General features: G+C 43.7%; 1 protein-coding gene across 2 annotated transcripts in view; it reads left to right on the top strand.

Annotated features, from left to right (window-relative positions):
* The window catches only part of prkcbb (protein kinase C, beta b), a 173640-nt gene that overhangs the window by 65846 nt on the left and 88158 nt on the right, over positions 1-19636 (top strand). For both annotated transcript variants that reach the window (XM_033644341.2, XM_033644340.2), the window contains exons 4-5: positions 11869-11980; positions 12089-12217. In XM_033644341.2, coding sequence (XP_033500232.1) covers positions 11869-11980; positions 12089-12217 — 241 coding nt within the window. The remainder of the gene's footprint in view (positions 1-11868; positions 11981-12088; positions 12218-19636) is intronic.

A 19636-nucleotide genomic window follows, 5' to 3' on the forward strand; every position in this document is an offset into this window, starting at 1 on the left:
CAAACTTTTTTTTGCATTTTTTCCTGGTTGTTTTTTGTAAATAATTCACAATTTGCACCTTGGGAGGCTGGCAAAATAAAAGGCCAAAAACTGGATTTTTCCGACTCTGCCTGTATTTTTGGACTTTTTGAGAGTTGCCAATAGAACCCCGCTACATATGGTGTCAGGAGTGAGATGGCTAGTCGGAAGAAAGCAATTCGCCTTCCAAGGCGCACAGGACTGCGGTCCCAGCGTAAAGGACTGCAGCCGCTGGAGGAGGAGGAGGTGGCATCCACCAGTGCATAAGCAGCGTGGGAGACTGCACCCCCTTCATCATCATCATCTTCATCTGAGGAACAGGAGGAGGCCCCAGCAGCAGCGAGAGGTGGTGGACCAGGGGGAGAACTGGTGTCCATGATGAGAGACTTCTTGGCAGCACAACAAAGGAGAGAGGATGGGCTGCTGGCAGAGCTACGAGACCTCAGGACCTCTCTTCCACTGCCTCACCAGCCACCTGTAGTCCAAGCCCGGCCTACTCCAAGTCTGCCACTTACAGCTGCGACCCCAAGTACACTGACTGCATCCAGCCCCAGACGTTATCTGCCAATGCCAGCACCCCGGCATGGACACCAAGGTACACCGTCGTCATCATCTGCGGTCCAGGTCCAGGTCCAGGACTTCAGCAGCAGCCCTGACCCACCGAGGCCAGAGTGGAGGCATTTTAGTGAGCCAAAAATTCCACCTTATCAGATGGGTGAGGACATTGAAAATTATCTATTGCGCTTTGAACGCATTGCCAAAACCTGGAGATGGCCAGAGAGTGAGTGGGCATGTTGACTCATCCCCTTGTTATCGGGGAAGGCATTGGAGGCCTACACTGCGATGGATGAAGAGCGAGCTCACTGCTACACCGACCTGAGAGCAACACTGCTGACCAAGTTCGATATCTCCCCTGAGACCTACCGGCAGCAGTTCCGCTCAACAATGGTACCACCTGGTGAGAATTGCCTTCTTTCAAAATACACTTCCATTTTCACAGGAAATTTCACATTTACATACAGTCTCTTTCAAAATAAATGTACTACGACGGCACAACACCGCAAATTGACATTTGACAGGGTTTGGCTATATAATCTTATGGGACGCGAACGCCACTCTCTCGGGTAAAATTTGGGGTTTGTTGGATCCATCCACTCCAGTCCGCTCTACTTGGACTTTCGTAGCCTCAACTTTCTTTCTTGTCCCGCTGCGTTTCCCCCTGATGCCACCGTGTACCGGTAAACTATGATGCCAACCGTCTGCGCCTCATGCTGACGGCTTTTTTCGTAGGTCACCGCCCAAGAGTCGGATTTCAACGACTTTGGAGTCAGACCGAGTTGTCTCGCTTTACATGTCATGCAGGGATGTGACACGCCAGGTCCTTTCACATATGTCAGTGGGATTTTTGGAGTGTTGGAGCACAACTATGAGAGTCTGCCACTAATTAAAACATTTAATTCCAGTTCCTGTGATTTCAAAGAAAGCAGGAGAACATTTAGCATTTTGTGTCTGTCTCTTGTGTGTGTGAAGTTTTATGAACGTCTGAGCTTTATCTGTAAAATTGTTGCACCTTAATTTTCCATGTCATTTCTCTTATCAAATTGCAGAATATATAAAGTGATTTTCTTTTTAGTGTTTAAATGATTTCTTCCTTTGAAGCCTCTAGAAATCTTGCCCTATTTTTTTCTGCTGAGAAAATACAGTGTTTGCTGGGAACAAAGCAATTTTCGGCATCCATTTATAAATGGAGGTGTGTTAATATCTTAAAACCTATCTTTAGACAAACTTTGGCATAATGGTTGTGCTACAGGTGTGTCTCGTGTGGTCACTCCATTTCCTTTTTCCCTCGTGGCGATCCTACATGTGCACCCTGCATCTCCTTGCGTGCTAAAACAACTGAAAATGTGGTTTCTCAAAGGACATAATTATAAAACTTGCATATTCCGATACGATGATATATTTAACAGTATGTGTGACCAGATGGTTAAAACCACAAGGTAACCTTTGAGAGAGGAGGAGGGCTAACAAAGTGATGGAGAGATTGCGATTAGCATATGGAAGATGGGAGGGAGGAGAGGAGTTGCATTCAGGGTGTGAAGATGAAACCACCACCCTCAGCCCTCTCTTCACTCCCGTACTCCCTCTGTTTTTATCACTCATTCATTCTTCACTGCTCCTGCGATGCCATTAAGCCTCTTTTTCCAAGAGTGATTGCTCTGCATATCTCCCCCAATCAACAAGAAATCCTTTAAATAGCCTCTCACACAGAAACACTTAAACACTCCCAGAGGAAGAATTACAAGCCTGAGGGGTATAAACACAATGGCACTGCTTTGTTTTATTGATCAGTACAGAAAAAGGCAGCTCCTGCAGCCTGTGTGATAGCCTATTACAGTTGACTTTGTTCTTTTTTGTGCAGTCTGTTGATAAATCAAAGTGGGTGGAAAGACGCTAAGATGTAATTTGAAAGACGTGCGTGTTTGCTCAGTTTAAGTGTTTTGATGTCTTTTTTGGGGGCTTCTTTAACAAAGCAGCGCTGTGATTAAAACATTTGAGCAAAGTTATTATGCATCACCACTAGAGGTGGGGGGGAATTGATTCTGAGATGAAGTGTGATTCTTTCTTGAAAGATTACGTCTCGATGCAGGAAAGTAAATAATTGGAAATTTTAATCCCAATCCTCAACATTATGATCATCTGTAACGATTAAGGACTTTTTTGTCTTAATTATAGCACAGTGTGACAGAAAGCGGGGCGACAGACATGCAGCAAAGGGCTGTGAAATCAAACCTGGGCTGCTGCAAAGTTTCAAGATTGAAGAAATTTATTTTCATCATGCAGGCATAACGAAATTGCAAATGTCTCATCCTTAAATGGTGCATGCTATTTAATAGAAAACATACATATTTACATATAGAATAAGACATGAATGTAAGAGGTGATGAATATTAAACAATAAAGTCTAACCCGATATAATATATGTACAAAATATAATCATATATTAAAGCATAACAAGTGTGCAAACATCAGCAGCAGCAAAGCTTAATAAAGGTACAGCAATGGACTTCGACTCTATCACTCTACCACACTGTTTCTCTGCTGTGGGATTTTGTGACATTCACACATTATTATTGAAACATTCACCTGGGTCTATACAAAAAGTTATGAATGAATTGTTAATTGACTGTATGTGTGTGTTTGAAGGAGCAAGGCATGAATGGGACAATGGATTGTTTTATTGTATGTAGCACATTACAACAAAGCACCAGCAAAGACGACCTACCACCAAAAGAAAAGTGAAAAAAAACTACCTGATCATCACAAAAGCTACCTGTCTTATTTTTTGTTTTTATTGTCTTATGTTGTGATGAGAGTGATAACACATGTCATAGAAGCTATTGTGCACAGATATAAATACAGGTGTGCCTTGGGATTTTGGCTTGCCCTTTGGTGTGCATTGGGCACAAAGAGTTGCCACTCATCATCATCACTGATAATTAAAGTGAGCTACAGATCGAGAAATAATAATTCAGTTCATTCTGCTGCTCAAAGTCTACAGCTGGCAGCCACTGGGAACTTTTAAGGTGGAATGTTTCTTGAGTGTTACCCAGTGCATGAGTTGACATCATGAATTAGTAAACACACCTTAAGGGCTCTAGTTTCCCAGCGCAGTGCAGGGTGGCGCAGGGTGGCGAACCCCGCACAGAGCTAGTTTCGAGCAGCGCAACCCAAGGCGCGCTCAGTTTGGTAGTTTGGCAGACCGAGGTGCACTGAGATGGGTGTGGCGGCGCAGCAGGGGGAGGTGTCAACAGATCCAGCTTGGCACAGTGACAGTTTCGTGCCAAAAAGCTTCGCTGAAGGTGCACTAAAAGCTCGCCAGCTGAAACCAGGTCTACTGTCAGCGCAGGCGGAGTGCAGCCGGTGTTAGCCGAAGATTGGCTGATCGGCGGACAGTGCGCACACATCACCAAAACCTCACAGGCAGGTTTCCAGAATGTCAGGCACATTAACAATGCAATAAATACCCAAAAAACCACTATTCAATGCAACTATCTGCAATCAGCACATAAATGTATCTAAATATCGACTGTCCCGTCAAATCTGATGTCAGGTCAAAGGGGATTGGCGCCATTTGGCACGTTTGGCACGCGTCATGGAAACCCAACCTGATTTGATTAACACAAACTAATGAGTTCACATCCCTCTCAGCCAACCACAAACAGCCACAGCATCAGATAGGGAGTATATATTCAGCATCTGTCATCTTAGAAAAGTCCAAAGAAAAGAAACAGAGTGAGACTGCGAGAGAGGAAGAGAGAGAGCGCGCGCACGCACGCACGAGAGAAACGCAACATTGATTTACAATTGTGGTGACCTCCTCCCAGGCTACCTTTGCATCATCAGCCCGTGGAGGTCTGCTCGCACTTCCGTATATTCGGACACTGCGAGCTTGGACCTCCCGGACCAAAACATCAGTTTCCTCCTGGGAGAAGTTTGGCCGTCTGACGCTGCTGCTCTCTTCTGCCATGGCGAATTGAGTAAAATCTCATTGCACCTTCACGCGGCGCATTTAAGGGCGAGGAGAGGGGCTCATTTGATTGGTGTGATGTGTGTAAAACCCACTCCACGCCTTCTCTCCTCCCTCTTTCCGACTTGCGCAGGTAGGAGGTGGGAAAGAGGAGTAGCTGCGCCAGGGCGCACGGTGTGCCAAACTTGCAAAATCCACCTGGCCACACCCAGTTGGCGAAGCGCAGGTGAGCTGCGCCTCCACCGCGCCCGGTCTGCGAAACTAGAGCCCTAAATGTTAATATGACAACTTTGACAATGCCATCTGTTTTTATTGGCCCTCTCGCATGCATACAAACACAACGCTTCAGTGATGATTGGATCAACTGGATTGTGTGATATATTCATATATAATATTTACTCACTTGGAACAAAAAGTCGTGGAGCATCATTCTTGTATGCTCTGGCAGCACAACACCCCTTGGAGCAAGTAGTCACACAGTGAAACAAAAATCACATATAGAAATTAAATATTTTGATGCTTCAAGATGCATCGATAATTGTTTTATAAATGCATCGTAGCCCTCTGAATCGAATCGTGAGTTGCCAAGAGATTCCTGCCCCAAATCACCACACAATTTGAAGTAAACTAAATAGACACTGGAACACTCAAATGGTTAGTCTCAAAAGATTAAGTCATCAGTAAGTTATAAAATCTGCTAACTGAATCATTTGGTTTATTAAATGTCCGAAAACATAAATAAAAAAGCCTATCACAATTTTCTATAGCCCTGGTTGTTTGGTTTGAGTAACAGTCCAAACCCCAAAGATATTCGCTTTGGTGTGGTAGAGCAGGTCGTTCGATCCCCGGCTTCTCAGTCCGCATGTCGCTGAAATATTCTTGGGCAAGATACCGAACCCCAAATTGCTCCGGATGGCTGTTCCACCAGTGTGTGACTGTGTGTGTGAATGGGCAAATGTGACATGTAGTGTTAAAGCACTTTGAGTGGTCAGAAGACTAGATAGGAGCTATACAAGTGCAGTCCATTTACCATATCACATAAGACAAAAAGAACCCAGACAATGCTGAGAAGTTGTAAAAAGGGAATGATGTCAATTTCCCCCCAAAAAATGACTTACATGACTGATTTTCAAAATAGTTGCAGTTTAATTTGATGGCATATGTGCACATTTTAAATACAAGCATCTGTCTATATGAGACACTGCAGGTTTAGAGGAAGATTACTCTGTACAGCAGATGATGGCTGCCACTATAGAAATGTCAGAATGTCAGTAAGCACTAACTCGAGAAGAGTGAGCGGTCTGAAGACAAAATCAATGAGAAAAAAAAAAAAATCGAACTATTGTTTTATGTCAGCGACTGCGAGCCAGGACTCTCTGCTGTCGACTGTGAACCTGCCTGTCTGTCCGCCTGTCACACAGCATCATGAATGACATGACAGGATATATGCGTGTGTGTGGGGAGTTGACTGATGTTGTTGGCAGAGAAAATAATGGACAGCAGTGTTTTAAAACAAAACAAAACAAAAGAAAAGCAGAGAGTGAGAGAAAACAGTCAAAACAGTGTGTGTGTGTGTGTGTGTGTGTGTGTAAGCACTGACTAATGGTTGCTCTGGCATCGTGTGCTGATGTTACGAGCGGGCTTTCAGTTTGGACACCCAGTAACACAACATATGCCATGCAATACACTCATTTGTCCAAGAGCACTGCGCCGCACCATCTGCTTTTAATTAGTGGGGTCTTAGTGAGTAGAATCAAGTGAAACAAGTGGAGGAAACTGTTGGAAAAGTTGGCAACAAGCAGGCAGGAAGAAGAGAATGTCAAGAGTACACAAGCCGTAGTGTGAAACAATAAAAGAATTTACAAAGTCTTTTATAACATTTCATTGTTTCATACTTCAAAAGTTCCCTAGAAAGAAACAGTTCTGGAGTTGCTTGGAGCATGTCCCTGTTAATATGGCTAATTTGTCCCAGGCCTGGTCCATGTCTTTACTGGCCATGCTGTGTGAAAGAACTCACTCATATTTAGTGCTTTGGTTTCAGAGCAGTTTTTTATGGATAGTTAAAAGTTGTATCCGTCTTCCTTGGTGTAACAGCGTGACAGATTTTGGCATTCTGGCATCGTAGCTCGATGGTTGATAATGTCGATCCATCACTCTGTCAACCTTTGTGGACAGAGTGAAATATCTTAACAACTGTTGGATGGATTGTCATGAGATTTTGTACAGACATTCATGAGGATAAATCCTGCTGACCATGGTGATCCTCTACATTTCCCTCCAGCACCACCATAAGGTTGACCTTTTTTGGTATTGAGTGAAATGTCCCAACAACTGTTGGATGGGTTGCCTTAACATTTGGTACAGACATTCATGTCCTCCTCAGGATGAATTGATGCCTCTTGGAAACAAATGAATTTGATACTAGTGCCATCATCAGGTCAAATTTTTAATTTGTCAGGTGACATTCCCATCAGCCTCAGCTGTACTTAGTGTTAAGTGGTAATTACCATTGGCTCAAAGCACCATGATATACAAAGGTGCAACCTCACAGAGCTGCTAGCATGGCTGTAGGGGGCTGTCACATCAGGGACCTGAGCTCATACCCATCATTTGATTAGCGTGAACGCTGCGTAGCCTACCTGGGCATGGTACGCCGATCCCTGCCCAAGTCTTCCTGAAAAGGTGGTCTTGTGCACGGTTCATGTGTACTCTGCTACAGTATGCATCAGGTGTGAACACCAGCTCTACCATAACATGGAGGACATGGTGGACTGCTTTAACGCAACAACAAGGAGTTTTCAACCAGTTTTTAAACAGTCTCACTTTAATACTGATGCATCTATATCAGATGGGAGGTGGAGAGCTCTGTGCTTGACAGCTCGAGCCAGGAGCGGAGCGGAGCGGAGCTGCTCTGCTGGTCCCCGCTGATGACAGTCCCCAGGGCAGCAGTGTCTGTCTGTGCTGCCCTTTCCTTCACTGTAGCACAACAAAAATGTCACAGATAATGACGCAAGTGTACTCAGGTACCAAACAACATAATGGTGTCCTGAGCAGAAATTGAAGTCACGCTACGTCTGTGTGTGCTGTAAACTTATGCTGTGTCTCAGATCACGTACTTCTGTACTTACACTTAATATTTTGAGTGCATAAGTGCGTTCACACTGAGAAATATGTAAAAATGCAGTGCACTATGAGTACCCAGATGGTGCACTCAAAACGGTCAAGAAGTTGAGTGTGGAACTATGGACACTTCTCCCCCTCAATGGTTGCCATCTTGGCTACGTAGCGGAAGAGGAGGGACCACTTTTCAAACTGGAAATGGCGGCCGAGGACTGCGTGACCGTGAACATCGCTGCATTGTACAAATACATGTGTTTTTTTTGCGCTAAGCACCACTATATTGTTGTCGGGTATAAGCCAGCAGAATGTTTATTGGGTTAATTTAGCAGTCTGTAATGATTTGGTATTGCGAATGATAACGCCAATGCTAATGCTAGTTTGCTAACTAGCTAATTTGCAGTCGTCATTTCCGGTGAGTGCACAACGGCCGTGTTTGGTTTGAGACAACCCTACCCTGTCGAAATTTGGATAATACTAAAGGACGTATGTGATTTGAGACACACCATTAGCTTCTCTGGTCTTTGTAAACGGTCTGGCCACATGTGCATGTTAGCACATGTGAGCTTCTGTGTGCGTATCCCACTGGCTAGCTAACTGCTGCCACTCTGCACTGCGTTCATTCTGTGGTTACCGCTGGTATGGATGTCGTCCCAGAGGCATCTAGTCCGTCCTCCAGTTTCCCTCCAAGTTAACACCATTAGGTCTGCCAGCACAGATTTTACCATTATCACCATCAGCCACCTCCATGTTGAGAGCCATGTGGAGACAACCTCTGAATCAATGGCATGTACAGTTGTCTGATTTTAAAACAAGTGAAAGACTTAAGTGAAATCAGACTCTTTCTACTTGATTCCAAATTAAATCAATTTGTTTGACGTGATAAAGTATTCTTAAATCAAGTTTCATCTTTCTCCACTATACAGCAGCACTCTGCCGTCTTATTTCTTCTTGAAAGTAGAGAACAAGTGTTGCACACTCTGGCTCCATATGCATTTCTCTTTTATTGAGATGATGACATTTCAGCCCTCAGGCCTTCTTCACGATCAACAATCACACAACTGTTGTTGTGATTTGAACTGCCAGTGATCAGCTCCTTGCTACAACCCTTGATGTGCGTTACATCTCTGCATTTTGTTCTCATTTAAGAAAGATGTTTTTTGAATTCTGCTTTGTCAAATACTAGATATTCTCACTTCCCTAGGCTGCTAAAATCCTTCAGATGAAGCAACTGGACAAGAGAAACTCAAGTCCACTGAGGTCATAACCTTCTCAGAGGGGGGTCACAAACAACTCAGACTTACAAGCCTGAAAAGCTGTGAACATTTGCACACTTCCTAACACAGGCCTAATTCAAGGCTTTTCAATTTGTAACACTTGTGCAGTCAGATAGATTGACAGATGGATTGGCACCATTCACTCTCTCTGTTCTGATTTGACTGATCAGCCATCAGCTAAAGATCACATGCTGTGATTTATAAAAGGCTGGAAAAGTGATGTCGTTTTGTCCCTGTCTTTCTTCCTCTTTGTGTCCTGATCAATCGTTGATTTTTCAAGGTGGATGTATTAAATCATCAGTGTTTGTAAAGAAGCTGGCACCCTCCTCATCAGCCCTCACTCCCTGTCTGCTGTTGCTCATTGCTGGAGCTTCAGCAGCACAATGTTCCCTTGTCTTTCAAAGAAATAAAAACAAGCAGGAGGTGATCTTGTCCTTGAGAACCAGCAGAGGAACGAACACGCACAGATGCACACGCACAAAATACAAACACGCACACACGCACAGTTGTGCAAAGAAACCCACACACCTACACACAGGCGATCACAGGCAGCCGCGCAATCATTCAGACTTAACAAGCACGCACACACTTCTGAAGACACCTTGGGGAAGCTCGGTATAATTCAGGCAGCGGCAGCCTAAATTAAACCTTATTTTCCAGGACAGGTGTGCAGCAGAGGAAGAAATCAATCAGCACATTTTTCTGGCTCATGATGAGGTGACAAGACAAACACGCACATGCTGAAGAAATCTGTCTACACACACCGAAGACACATGGTCGTTACATGCATTTGGAGCCGTCAAAGCACCTCATCATCATCATCATCATCATCATTTGGAAATCATGCTAAACACTGTAGCAACATGTTCGGTAACTTTGACGGATTCCCTTGGCAGAAATCTTTAAACTCCTACACTGAAGCATCCCCGCTTCACCGCGCAAGCTGGATCTCTCTCAAGTGGTGGATTGGATGTTCTCACCGTCCGTGGGTTCAGGCTGCTGGGTTTGTGTGTGTGTGTGTGTTTGTGAATAAGCAGTCCCTCGGTGGCCATCAGTTGCTTGTCTCAAGTTAATATGTGTGTGAGTGTCAGCCACTGAAACTGCCCACTGAGCCATGGTTGCAGGTGTCACTCACTCACACACACACACACACACACCCCCAGACAGAAATGTGTTTCTGCCCTCGTTACGCCTTAGTTCCGATGTTCACAAGAGGAATTGGTACCTGAATTTCCTTTACGCAGTTTGAAGTGCATAATTAGCGCCAAAATATAAAACACCCATGACGTTACTGAGGAACATTTACAATGAGCAGGAAAAGAGGCCTGAACTTGTGCCCTTGAACTTAAAGGATAGGTTCATTTATGGGTTTTTTTCTGTGTTTTTCAAGTGGAAGCTTCCTCTCAAGTGTGACATTGAGCAGTGGTTAGCATTGTTGCCTCACAGCAAGAGGGATCCTGGTTCGAACTCTGTGCGTTTGCATGTTCTCCATATGTCAGCGTGGGTTTTCTCTGGGTACTCCAGCTTCCTCCCTCAGTGCAAAAACATACACATTAGGTCAATTGGTAACTCTAAATTGTGCGTAGGTGTGAATGTGAATGTGAATGGTTGTCTGTCTCTATGTGTCAGCCCTGTGATAGTCTGGCGACCTGTCCAGGATGTACCCCGCCTCTCACCCAGTGTCAGCTGGGATAGGCTCCAGCCCCCGTGCAACCTCTAACAGGATAAGCGGTTATGGAAAATGAATGAATATGGAAATAAATGCATAGACACAATAATAGATCCACAGTCAGTGTAGTATCTACAGTTAGATGGCAGACGGCATGTTCCCAGTGTAGAGAAGCAGACAGGAGTACCAGGGTACAGAAGCTAAGCAGAGTAGCCTCATGCTGTGGATGCCACATTAAGTTGGCTTCTAAAGTCACTCTATAACACTACTGAACTTACAGATCAGAGGCAGCAGAAACTACTGACTCCTTGTGTTCTATGAGGTAAAATTACCTTTTCTGTCAAAGGGGTCTGGTGGCTGTGGATGGGAGCAGCAGCAAGATGTATTTTACCCTCCTTAAAGAAATCAACATCAGTCTAGGTTTACGCTATTAAGATTATTTTATGACTTTATGTTGCTGTCAGACAGCCCTTTCCAACAGGGAACTGAATCTGAGATAGCACTTTGCCACACAACACACTGTATACAAACATTGTGTGTGTGTGTGTGTGTGTGTGTGTGTGTGTGTGTGTGTGTGTGTGTTTGATTGATGCGAACTCTTGCGCTGTATCTCCGTTTATGTTTGAATTCAATGGGGCTTTAACAATCTTCATGGAAGACTGACTCCATACAGAGCTGTATTGCATGCGCACACACACACACACACACACACACACACACACACAGGGGTCATCCATGTAGCTGCCTTTGTAGTCTTCACAAACTGATGTGAATAAAGACATTGGGATGTAACTCATCTTGGTCAGATTACAATGCAGATGCCCGCTAAAAGACACGAGTTAGGACGTAGGGCTGGATTATAAGTGCTATATCGTCTGTATACAGAATGTGCACAAAGTGGAAGGTGATGACTAAGATGGAGGGATTTAGAGGTGTGTATTAAAGATTTGTATGAATAAAACCCAGTGTGATAGAAGACCACGGAAACTGACAGTTATGTGGCAGACATTGATTCACTATTTTTTTAAATAGATAGATGCACAGATGGTAAACAGACAAAATGTGTGTACAGCCACATCAACAAATGTTTGACAAAATGTCCATTGCTTTATTCTGAATGACGCTTCCTTCTGTCTAATGCACTAAGTAGCAGAAGGCAGGAGATGTGACTGAATGTAGATTTAAATGATTCATATTACAATCCCCTGCTTTCTTTCTTACTTACTAACTTACTTAATTACTTTCTTTTTTCCTTCCAGGACCCCAGGGCAAAGCATAAGTTTAAGATCCACACCTACTCCAGCCCGACCTTCTGCGACCACTGTGGCTCTCTGCTCTACGGCCTCTTACACCAGGGCATGAGATGTGACCGTATGTACTCTACAACACACACACACATCCACTTATTTTACTTATTAGGTCAGACACACAGTTAAATAACATTACAAATACATGTGCGTGTGTGTGTGTGTTTTCCAGACTGTATGATGAACATCCACAAGCGCTGTGTGGCCAATGTGCCGAGCCTGTGTGGGACAGACCACACTGAGAGGAGAGGTCGCCTCCAGATCACCGCTGAGGTCAAGACTAATGTACTCACTGTTACCAGTACGTATATCTCAGAAACACACACTCCTACAGTCATCAGCTAGAAAGACATTTGCCCAGATATCATTGTACATTAATGTTGGAGAATACCAGTCTGCTGTCTCCCTCTCCTGGTAGACTCACAGAGGTGACGGATGGATCCCACAGATGTTATATATAAGATCAGACTCACAAAGCATTCAGTTATTCTGTGTCCATTGCTATTTTTTTTCCAGTAAACTGAGGCAGAGATAATTACAACCTCAATACTCTGTATCTCTATCAAGATGTCATACATACACTGTGATTACAAATAAGTGTCAATACATAAATCAATACAGAATACTTCACAGAAGCCAACTTTGAGTGATAATTAACACAAATATCCTACTGAATATGTTGTTTTGGGGCTGATCAAACTTTCCATGAAAATGATTTTATCATTCATGATTAATTTTTTGTAAGATGTACGTAATCTAGTATGTGTGCATTAATCACCCCTCCTATCAGATGACCATGAACACACACTTCATACAGTACCCTAGTGTTTCCCATGCACTTATTTACTGAGTCTGATTTAATTGCATTCACTCTTCTTGCTCTCTCTGTTCATCATCAGACCACAAATCAGACAAGAATTTGTACAACCCCTTCACCTCTTTCCACACCACTGTGGACTGCTTTACTGGGAGGGGCAGGGCTCAGCAGCTGTAGCAGCTTGGATTTGGCCAGTGTATCAGCAGCAACAGAAAGTTTTCTGATCTGGAGGTCAGTCAGGGCTGTGTGATACCCTGGCACTGGGGTTTGCGCTAGCTGGATTTCAATTGCTGTGGCTGCTGGCAGGGGGGTTAGTCTCTGGAGTAGAGGCCCACTCTCCTCCTGGTGAGTAGAGCTTAGATTCTCTGCCTGAGTCCAAACCCGGCCCGACCTGGCCCGCGGGCCCAAGCCGGGTCGGGCCGGGAGCCCCCCTCCCTCTGACAGGCCCAGGCCGGGCCTGGTCAGATATGACCTTTTTTTTTTATTTTTTAAAGCTATGATTTGATAATGTTATAGGCTATGTATTGTAGCGACCCTGCAGTAAATGTTCTGTTGTAATGTCAATGTTCTGTGAGTTAATGGCATGTTTGGGATTGAATGAGGTGTGGGGTGCGAGTGTGACTGGGATGAGGAGGGCTGTGTGAGTGCGCGTGCTGGTGTGTGTATGACCGAGCTGGAGGAGAGAGCAGGAGTGCACAGATGGAGTTACAGCTAAGTTGTTGTTTGTTGGTTGTTTTGGCGTGGTACGGCCAACAGTAAACTGTACTGTTCAGTAATAAACGGTAGTTTAATTGCAGAATAACTGTGTCATCCTTTCCATACGTCCTGGTGGACGCTACAGTATTATAAAAAATAAAATTAAACCACACTTTGTATGACACATAGCCTAAAGTTACAACAAACTTAGGGCCGAATTCACAAAGAATGAACTGCGGCCGCTGATAGCACCTTGAATTGCACTTCACTTGCACCCGCAGTTTGCTCCGACTTAACGTCCTATTCACAAAGGATATCGCGCTAATGATATACCAGCGCAAACACGCCCACAAAGTTTGGCAGCTGAGTGCAATTTGCCCCTGATTTGCCCCTGATTTGCTCCTGATTGCAATAAGCCACACATGGCAAAGTATAAATGCTGGCTTTGCGCCAAGAACACCGTGGCAGAACAATGGCAGACTTTGTTTGGCAAAGTACTGAATACTGTATACCCTCATGTAGTGATGTCTGCTGGTGAGTCAGTCTAACAGTGTCGGATGGGTTGAGGCTGTGAATTTGACCAAGTTTGACCACTTTATCACTATTCCCTCTCACTTGTAGCTGTTTTTTCATTATCTTTTGAATTTAATATGAATTATGGAACCATTTTTGTTCACGTTTGTTTCCCCCGTTTCGTAAAATAAATTATTGAAAGTTGCTTTTGAAGTGCGTGACAGAAGTGCGTTTTGAGAACGACCGCAGTCACCTGTTCAACACATCAATATCTTCGGATGCCATTAAAGTAGGCTAATAATGATTATAATAATAATGTCAAAATATTATTTACAGACTGATTTAACAGACGATCACTGCTGCCACGATCACTGGAAAGTCTGGGTTAGAGGCTTCCACAGAGGAGCGCCCAGTTTGCACCAGCTTTCTAAAGACGTCATTTACTTCACTCAAACTGCGTGTGGCTATTAGCGCTGGTGTTAGTGAATTAGACATTGTTTATCAGTGAGGCTGATTTGCATAGAAATCTGCTTGGCAGCGCAGTTAGTGGAGCATTTCACCCTCTGCGCGTGCTTTGTGAATTTTTACTGGTTTAGCGGCCGCAAAAGCCACGCAATCCTTTTGTGAATTCGGCCCTCAGTTACAATGTTGCAACATTGTGCATGCACAGCCCTTCACCACCTGGATCCTAAAATAAACACCTGTTTTATTACATAATCATGCTTCCGTGTCATGCCATTTATTAAGATCCTATGTTTCTGTCATTCAAATAACAAGACTTGTGGTTTAATACTCTTAATTATAACAGCCAACTTATTGAAAAATGTCGGGTTTAAATCGGGCTCGGGCCCATAATTACAGTTAATTGGACGGGTCGGGCCGGTCCCGGACATAACGTGCACGGGCTCGGGTCGGGTCGGGCTGGATTTTTTGGCCCGATCTAAGCTCTACTGGTGAGGTGATCTGTAGCAGTGGGGAGTGAGGCGCAGGACACACTGTGATTCAAGGCTCTAGCTAACGTTAGCTACAGAAATGTGAACTTGAAGCCTCTGCCATGAGCTACTAGCTCTGGTTAGCAAAACGCTAAACTATTAGCAGCATTTTCTGTCCATCTCTGAAACACCTCAGCAATATTGACTTGTGTTTTCTTTCATTTATTGTCAAACTCTCTTTTAAGCTCTCTTTTTGATATGTCCATCTTCTTTCTGGGGGTTGCTTTGCAGTGTAAGCAGTTGTTGCCAGTGCTGGAATAGCAACTCTTTGCCATTGAATCAGTTTTTCACTAAAGAACATGCATGCGCATCTGCATTTGTAGAGCAGCCAATAGGAACGCCCTCTCTGTGAAATGACCTGCAATTGGCCAAAGCCTCCTGCCACAAGCTAGATTTTTCAAAAGCCAAGAAGAGGTGCAGCAGTCTCGTTTTCTCTCAGTTCACTTGAATTACAAAATGCTCAAAGGTTATTTTGGAATGACGCCAAAATAAAACTGCCTACCCCCGCTTTAGGATGACATCTTTCAGTGCAACACACTTTGTTTTTTGACTCTGATGCCTCAACCTCTACCAAGGAAATCTTACTGAGGCAATATAAGACTACTCCTGGCTTTCCCTGTTTTGTATTTCGCATCAGTTAATTAACCACATGAGTGTAGAAATGACACAAATATGAAGCTAAGATATATTTTCCTGTAAATGAGGATGATTTCCATGGTTACTCAAGATTGACAGAGCTGTGTCTTCACTGTGTGTCCAACCAGCGAGATGCAAATACATTCACACATTCACCCACTGAGGCGTTCGTATTTTGCTGTCGGGGTGATGACTGAGAAGAGGCATCACTGAGCAAAATAAACAGCCAGAAGTCTCACTGTCACTAACATGCCAGCTACAGGATGACTGGCCTCACTTCCACTGTTACAAATGGGGAAGTTGTGTTTCAAAGCAGGATCACAACACAGGCTTTGTCTTCTTCTTAGTGCACAAAACCCAGGAAGTTTTCCCTCTCTGTTAGAATCCATGACCTTATAGAGATACATTTTCACTTGTTGCAAAAAGCTTTTGGATTCCATAATTACTTTATTCTTACAGTGATTGGCATTCTGTTGTTCGGAGCAGTTTTGAGAATCCTCCCTCTTCTTTCAGCTGCTCCCGTTAGGTTGCAACGGTAGATCATGTGTTTCCATCTCTTCCTGTCCTCTGCATCTTCCATATCACCTGCATGTCCTCCCTCTCCACATCTATAATAAACCTCCTCTTCGGCCTTCCTCTTTTCCTCCTACCTGGCAGCTCCATTTTCAGCATCTTTCTCCCGAGATATCCAGCACATCTCAATCTCACCTCTCTCAAACCATCTCGTATACTCATTCCTGATCCTGTCCATCCTCGTCACTCCCTGCAAAAATCTTAGCATCTTCAACTCTGCGACCTCCAGCTCCACCTCCTGTCTTTTCATCAGTGCCACCACCTCCAAACTATACAACATTGCTGGTGTCACGACTGTAAACCTTCCCTTTCACTCTTGCTGGGACCCATCTGTCGTAAATGACTCCTGACACTCTTCTCCATCCACTCCACCATGCCTGCAATCTCGTTTTCACCTCTCTTCCCCAATCACTGTTACTTTGGACAGTTGACTCAAGTATTATCCTCACCATTCTGCTCCCGCTTATTGACACACATATATTCTATTTTGATCCAACCAATTTCCATTCCTCTTCTCCCCAGTGCGTACTTCCACCTCTCCAGGCTCTCCTCAACCTGCCCCCTAATCTCACTACAGATTACAGTGTCATCCGTGAACATTACAGTCCACAGACTCCTGCCTGATCTCGTCTGTCAACCTGTCCATCATCGCTGCAGCAAGATGGGTCTCAGAGCCGATCCTTGATTAGTTGTTCTAAGAGTATCGTATCAAATGTCATTGTACTTACTTCATTTATTCATACTGAAGGTAGTGATTTCCAGCAGCAGTCTGGTTTCGAGGGCTGTCTGGCTAATGTCACTCAAACATTCAACTAATCATCCCTTTTTTTTTCCATATAGAGTTTGAGAGTTTGAATAGAGTTCAGCAGGACAAGCCAAGTTACCCCTCCGAGCTAATGCTGGCTGTAAATGGTAACAGTAGATCAGAAGTGTGTGTTTTGCAGATACTAGATATCAAACAAAAGCCAGAAGGTAATGTTATCTCAGAGCCTGACTGGGCAAAGCCTGCCTCCCTCCGGGCAGCTGCCTTCATCTCACTCAGACTCACCCTGGGTCTGTATAGGAGAGCAGCGTGAAAGCAAGGAGAGCTCAGTCTGCAGCTACATTTGGGGACCGAATCGTCCCCAGAAGTTCATTGCACATCAACTGACAAAAAAACAGAGCAAAAGAAAAAAGAAAAACCAAGTGCTCGACTTGAGAAATCTGTCAACTAAGGGTTTCTGACTGATGATTAGAATCTTTGACTTCTGGGGGGCAGCCCGTCTGGTTTCAGACACCATAATCACATTGCTCAAATTAAGTGGAGAATAATGTTAAGGGTTTCCCAGAATGCATTTTAACAACCCCCTTTGTAGGACTTGTTGACTCGTTGCTCTCGGCCAATGGTTGTGGGCATCTGTGGGTTATTAATATAAATTGAGACTTAAAGTGATTTTAATGATGTGGTTACCTCTGCTAAGGAGGTTTGGGTTGTTTGTCCGCAGAGTTACAGAAAAGCTATTTGCCTGATTATCATGAAACTTGGTGGAAGGGTGTAGTGTGGGTGCAGGAAGAACTCATTAGATTCTGGAGTGGGTCCAATTCACAGGGCGGATACACAAATGATTTTTCACCTTAATTAACACTGTTTGATAGGCCTTGGTGGAGATCTGTGCTCTCCATGTGCCCTTATAGTTAGAATTGTTGCTGTTAGAATTGTTGCTCCTGCATCATGCTCTTGTTTATTGAGGATGTAGTGGGTGTATGTAAGTAGTCTGTTTCCCCTGTGATTTCTTCCTGTGTGGTGGTGATTAGTTCTTGGCTCAAAGCCTCCCGGTGAGATACTCAACATTTACTGTTGTTGCATCCTCAACTATGTTTTGCTGATTATCAACAGACATAACAACAACAACAGACATATTCCAAGAAAGGTGCAGCATCACAGCAGTCCTCGTTTTTATGAGTGCCAAATTATAAGTATATTTTCCACTAGTGAAATTAAATGAGCTAAGTTAAATGTATGCTTGCCTCCTTCCTCATGAGCTTCTTGATCTTCCTAATGTTTTATTTAACTGATTAAAGGCAGAGAACAGTGCCACCACCTGCTTTCTAATTTACTTGTAGTGCTTTTTCTCACCTGCAGGTGGCAGCAGAGGTTTACATAAACTTTTGTACTCCCTGTCAATTCAATTTCATTTTTGATTCAATTTGATCCCATCTAGTCGTCATGTGAGATAGAACTAGTTTGTGATGCTAAATGAGTTAAATTGACATAAATACCTGAGCTGATTGTTTTACACTGTCTAACAAAAGCTTCAGACTGTGTTTTGAATGTGCATGCACAGTTCTCTCTCATACATGTTGTATAAATGACCACATTTTACTGTGGCTGGATGGAGTACAGTCACGCTATTCATAAATCTGCTCCAACTTCAGCTGTGCCACCATTCATCCTCAAGTATGAGATGACTCACTGATAATAAATGTTTACCCAGGAAATGGATGAATGGACAACGCTTAAATTTGCCAAAATTTAGTCGACGTCTTTTTGCCCACGCTACTTAAGCACTGAAAAGTAATTAAATGTTGATTGCGGATCTGAGGAGGTAAAAACGATTTCCTCCTGTTCAAAGACAAAATGTATTTTCAGTGCTGCTGCGAAAGAAAGACATGATTGACTCCTCTGCGATTGCACAGCTTACATAATCAATACACAGGGTCTGTTCATCATAGGAAAACATAAACAAAGCCTCACATTGAAACAGTTATTAACTTTCTGAATGTCCTGAGAGGAAACAATACATAAAGTGCATAGGATGTGCTCATTTTGGCATGTAAATTCATTGTCACTTCATGGTCTTTCGCTGGGTTTCTCCCCGCTCTCCTTCTCTCTCTCTCCCTGGTTCCCACGCTCGTACACTGATCATTAGCTGGGATTTACTGTGGGAAATGATAAGAGAGCAGACTTATCACACAGAGACTGCTAGGACAGCAGTAAAGGCTGAACCTCACAAGTGCTACAGAATGTAATAAAGCAGAGCTGAATGTTAGAGACTGTCAGAGGAAATGACATTTAATTTGATACAGTTCAGCTGTATCCGTCAATCACTGAGTGTATTAACGTTATTGTCCAGCCAGCAATGATTGTATCATCAACACTTGCGCATTTATATTTAAAGTAGAGATTGTTGTTTGAAAATGTCGTGTTACATTCCTGTTTTCAGCCAGTTGTGATTAAATCCTCCTCTCATTTCCTTGTAATAATTTACAGGCAATAAAGAGGCAGCAGGAGGTGTAGTACTGATTTCCATCCACAGGGGTCAGTGTGGAGCCACCAGTAGTTTACTCCCTCATTGCAGTGAGGTGAAGAAAAAATAAAAACGCCACCACAGAGAATGAATTGTAGAACAGCTAGGAACAGCTTAACGTAGCAGGAGCTGGTGGAAATGGCTGCCACAGTGAGAAATGCGTCTGTGCATGTGGACTAGTTGTGGATTTAATCAAAGCAGTTGAC

The sequence above is a fragment of the Epinephelus lanceolatus genome, chromosome 18, assembly GCF_041903045.1.
Source record: "Epinephelus lanceolatus isolate andai-2023 chromosome 18, ASM4190304v1, whole genome shotgun sequence".
NCBI lineage: Eukaryota > Metazoa > Chordata > Actinopteri > Perciformes > Serranidae > Epinephelus > Epinephelus lanceolatus.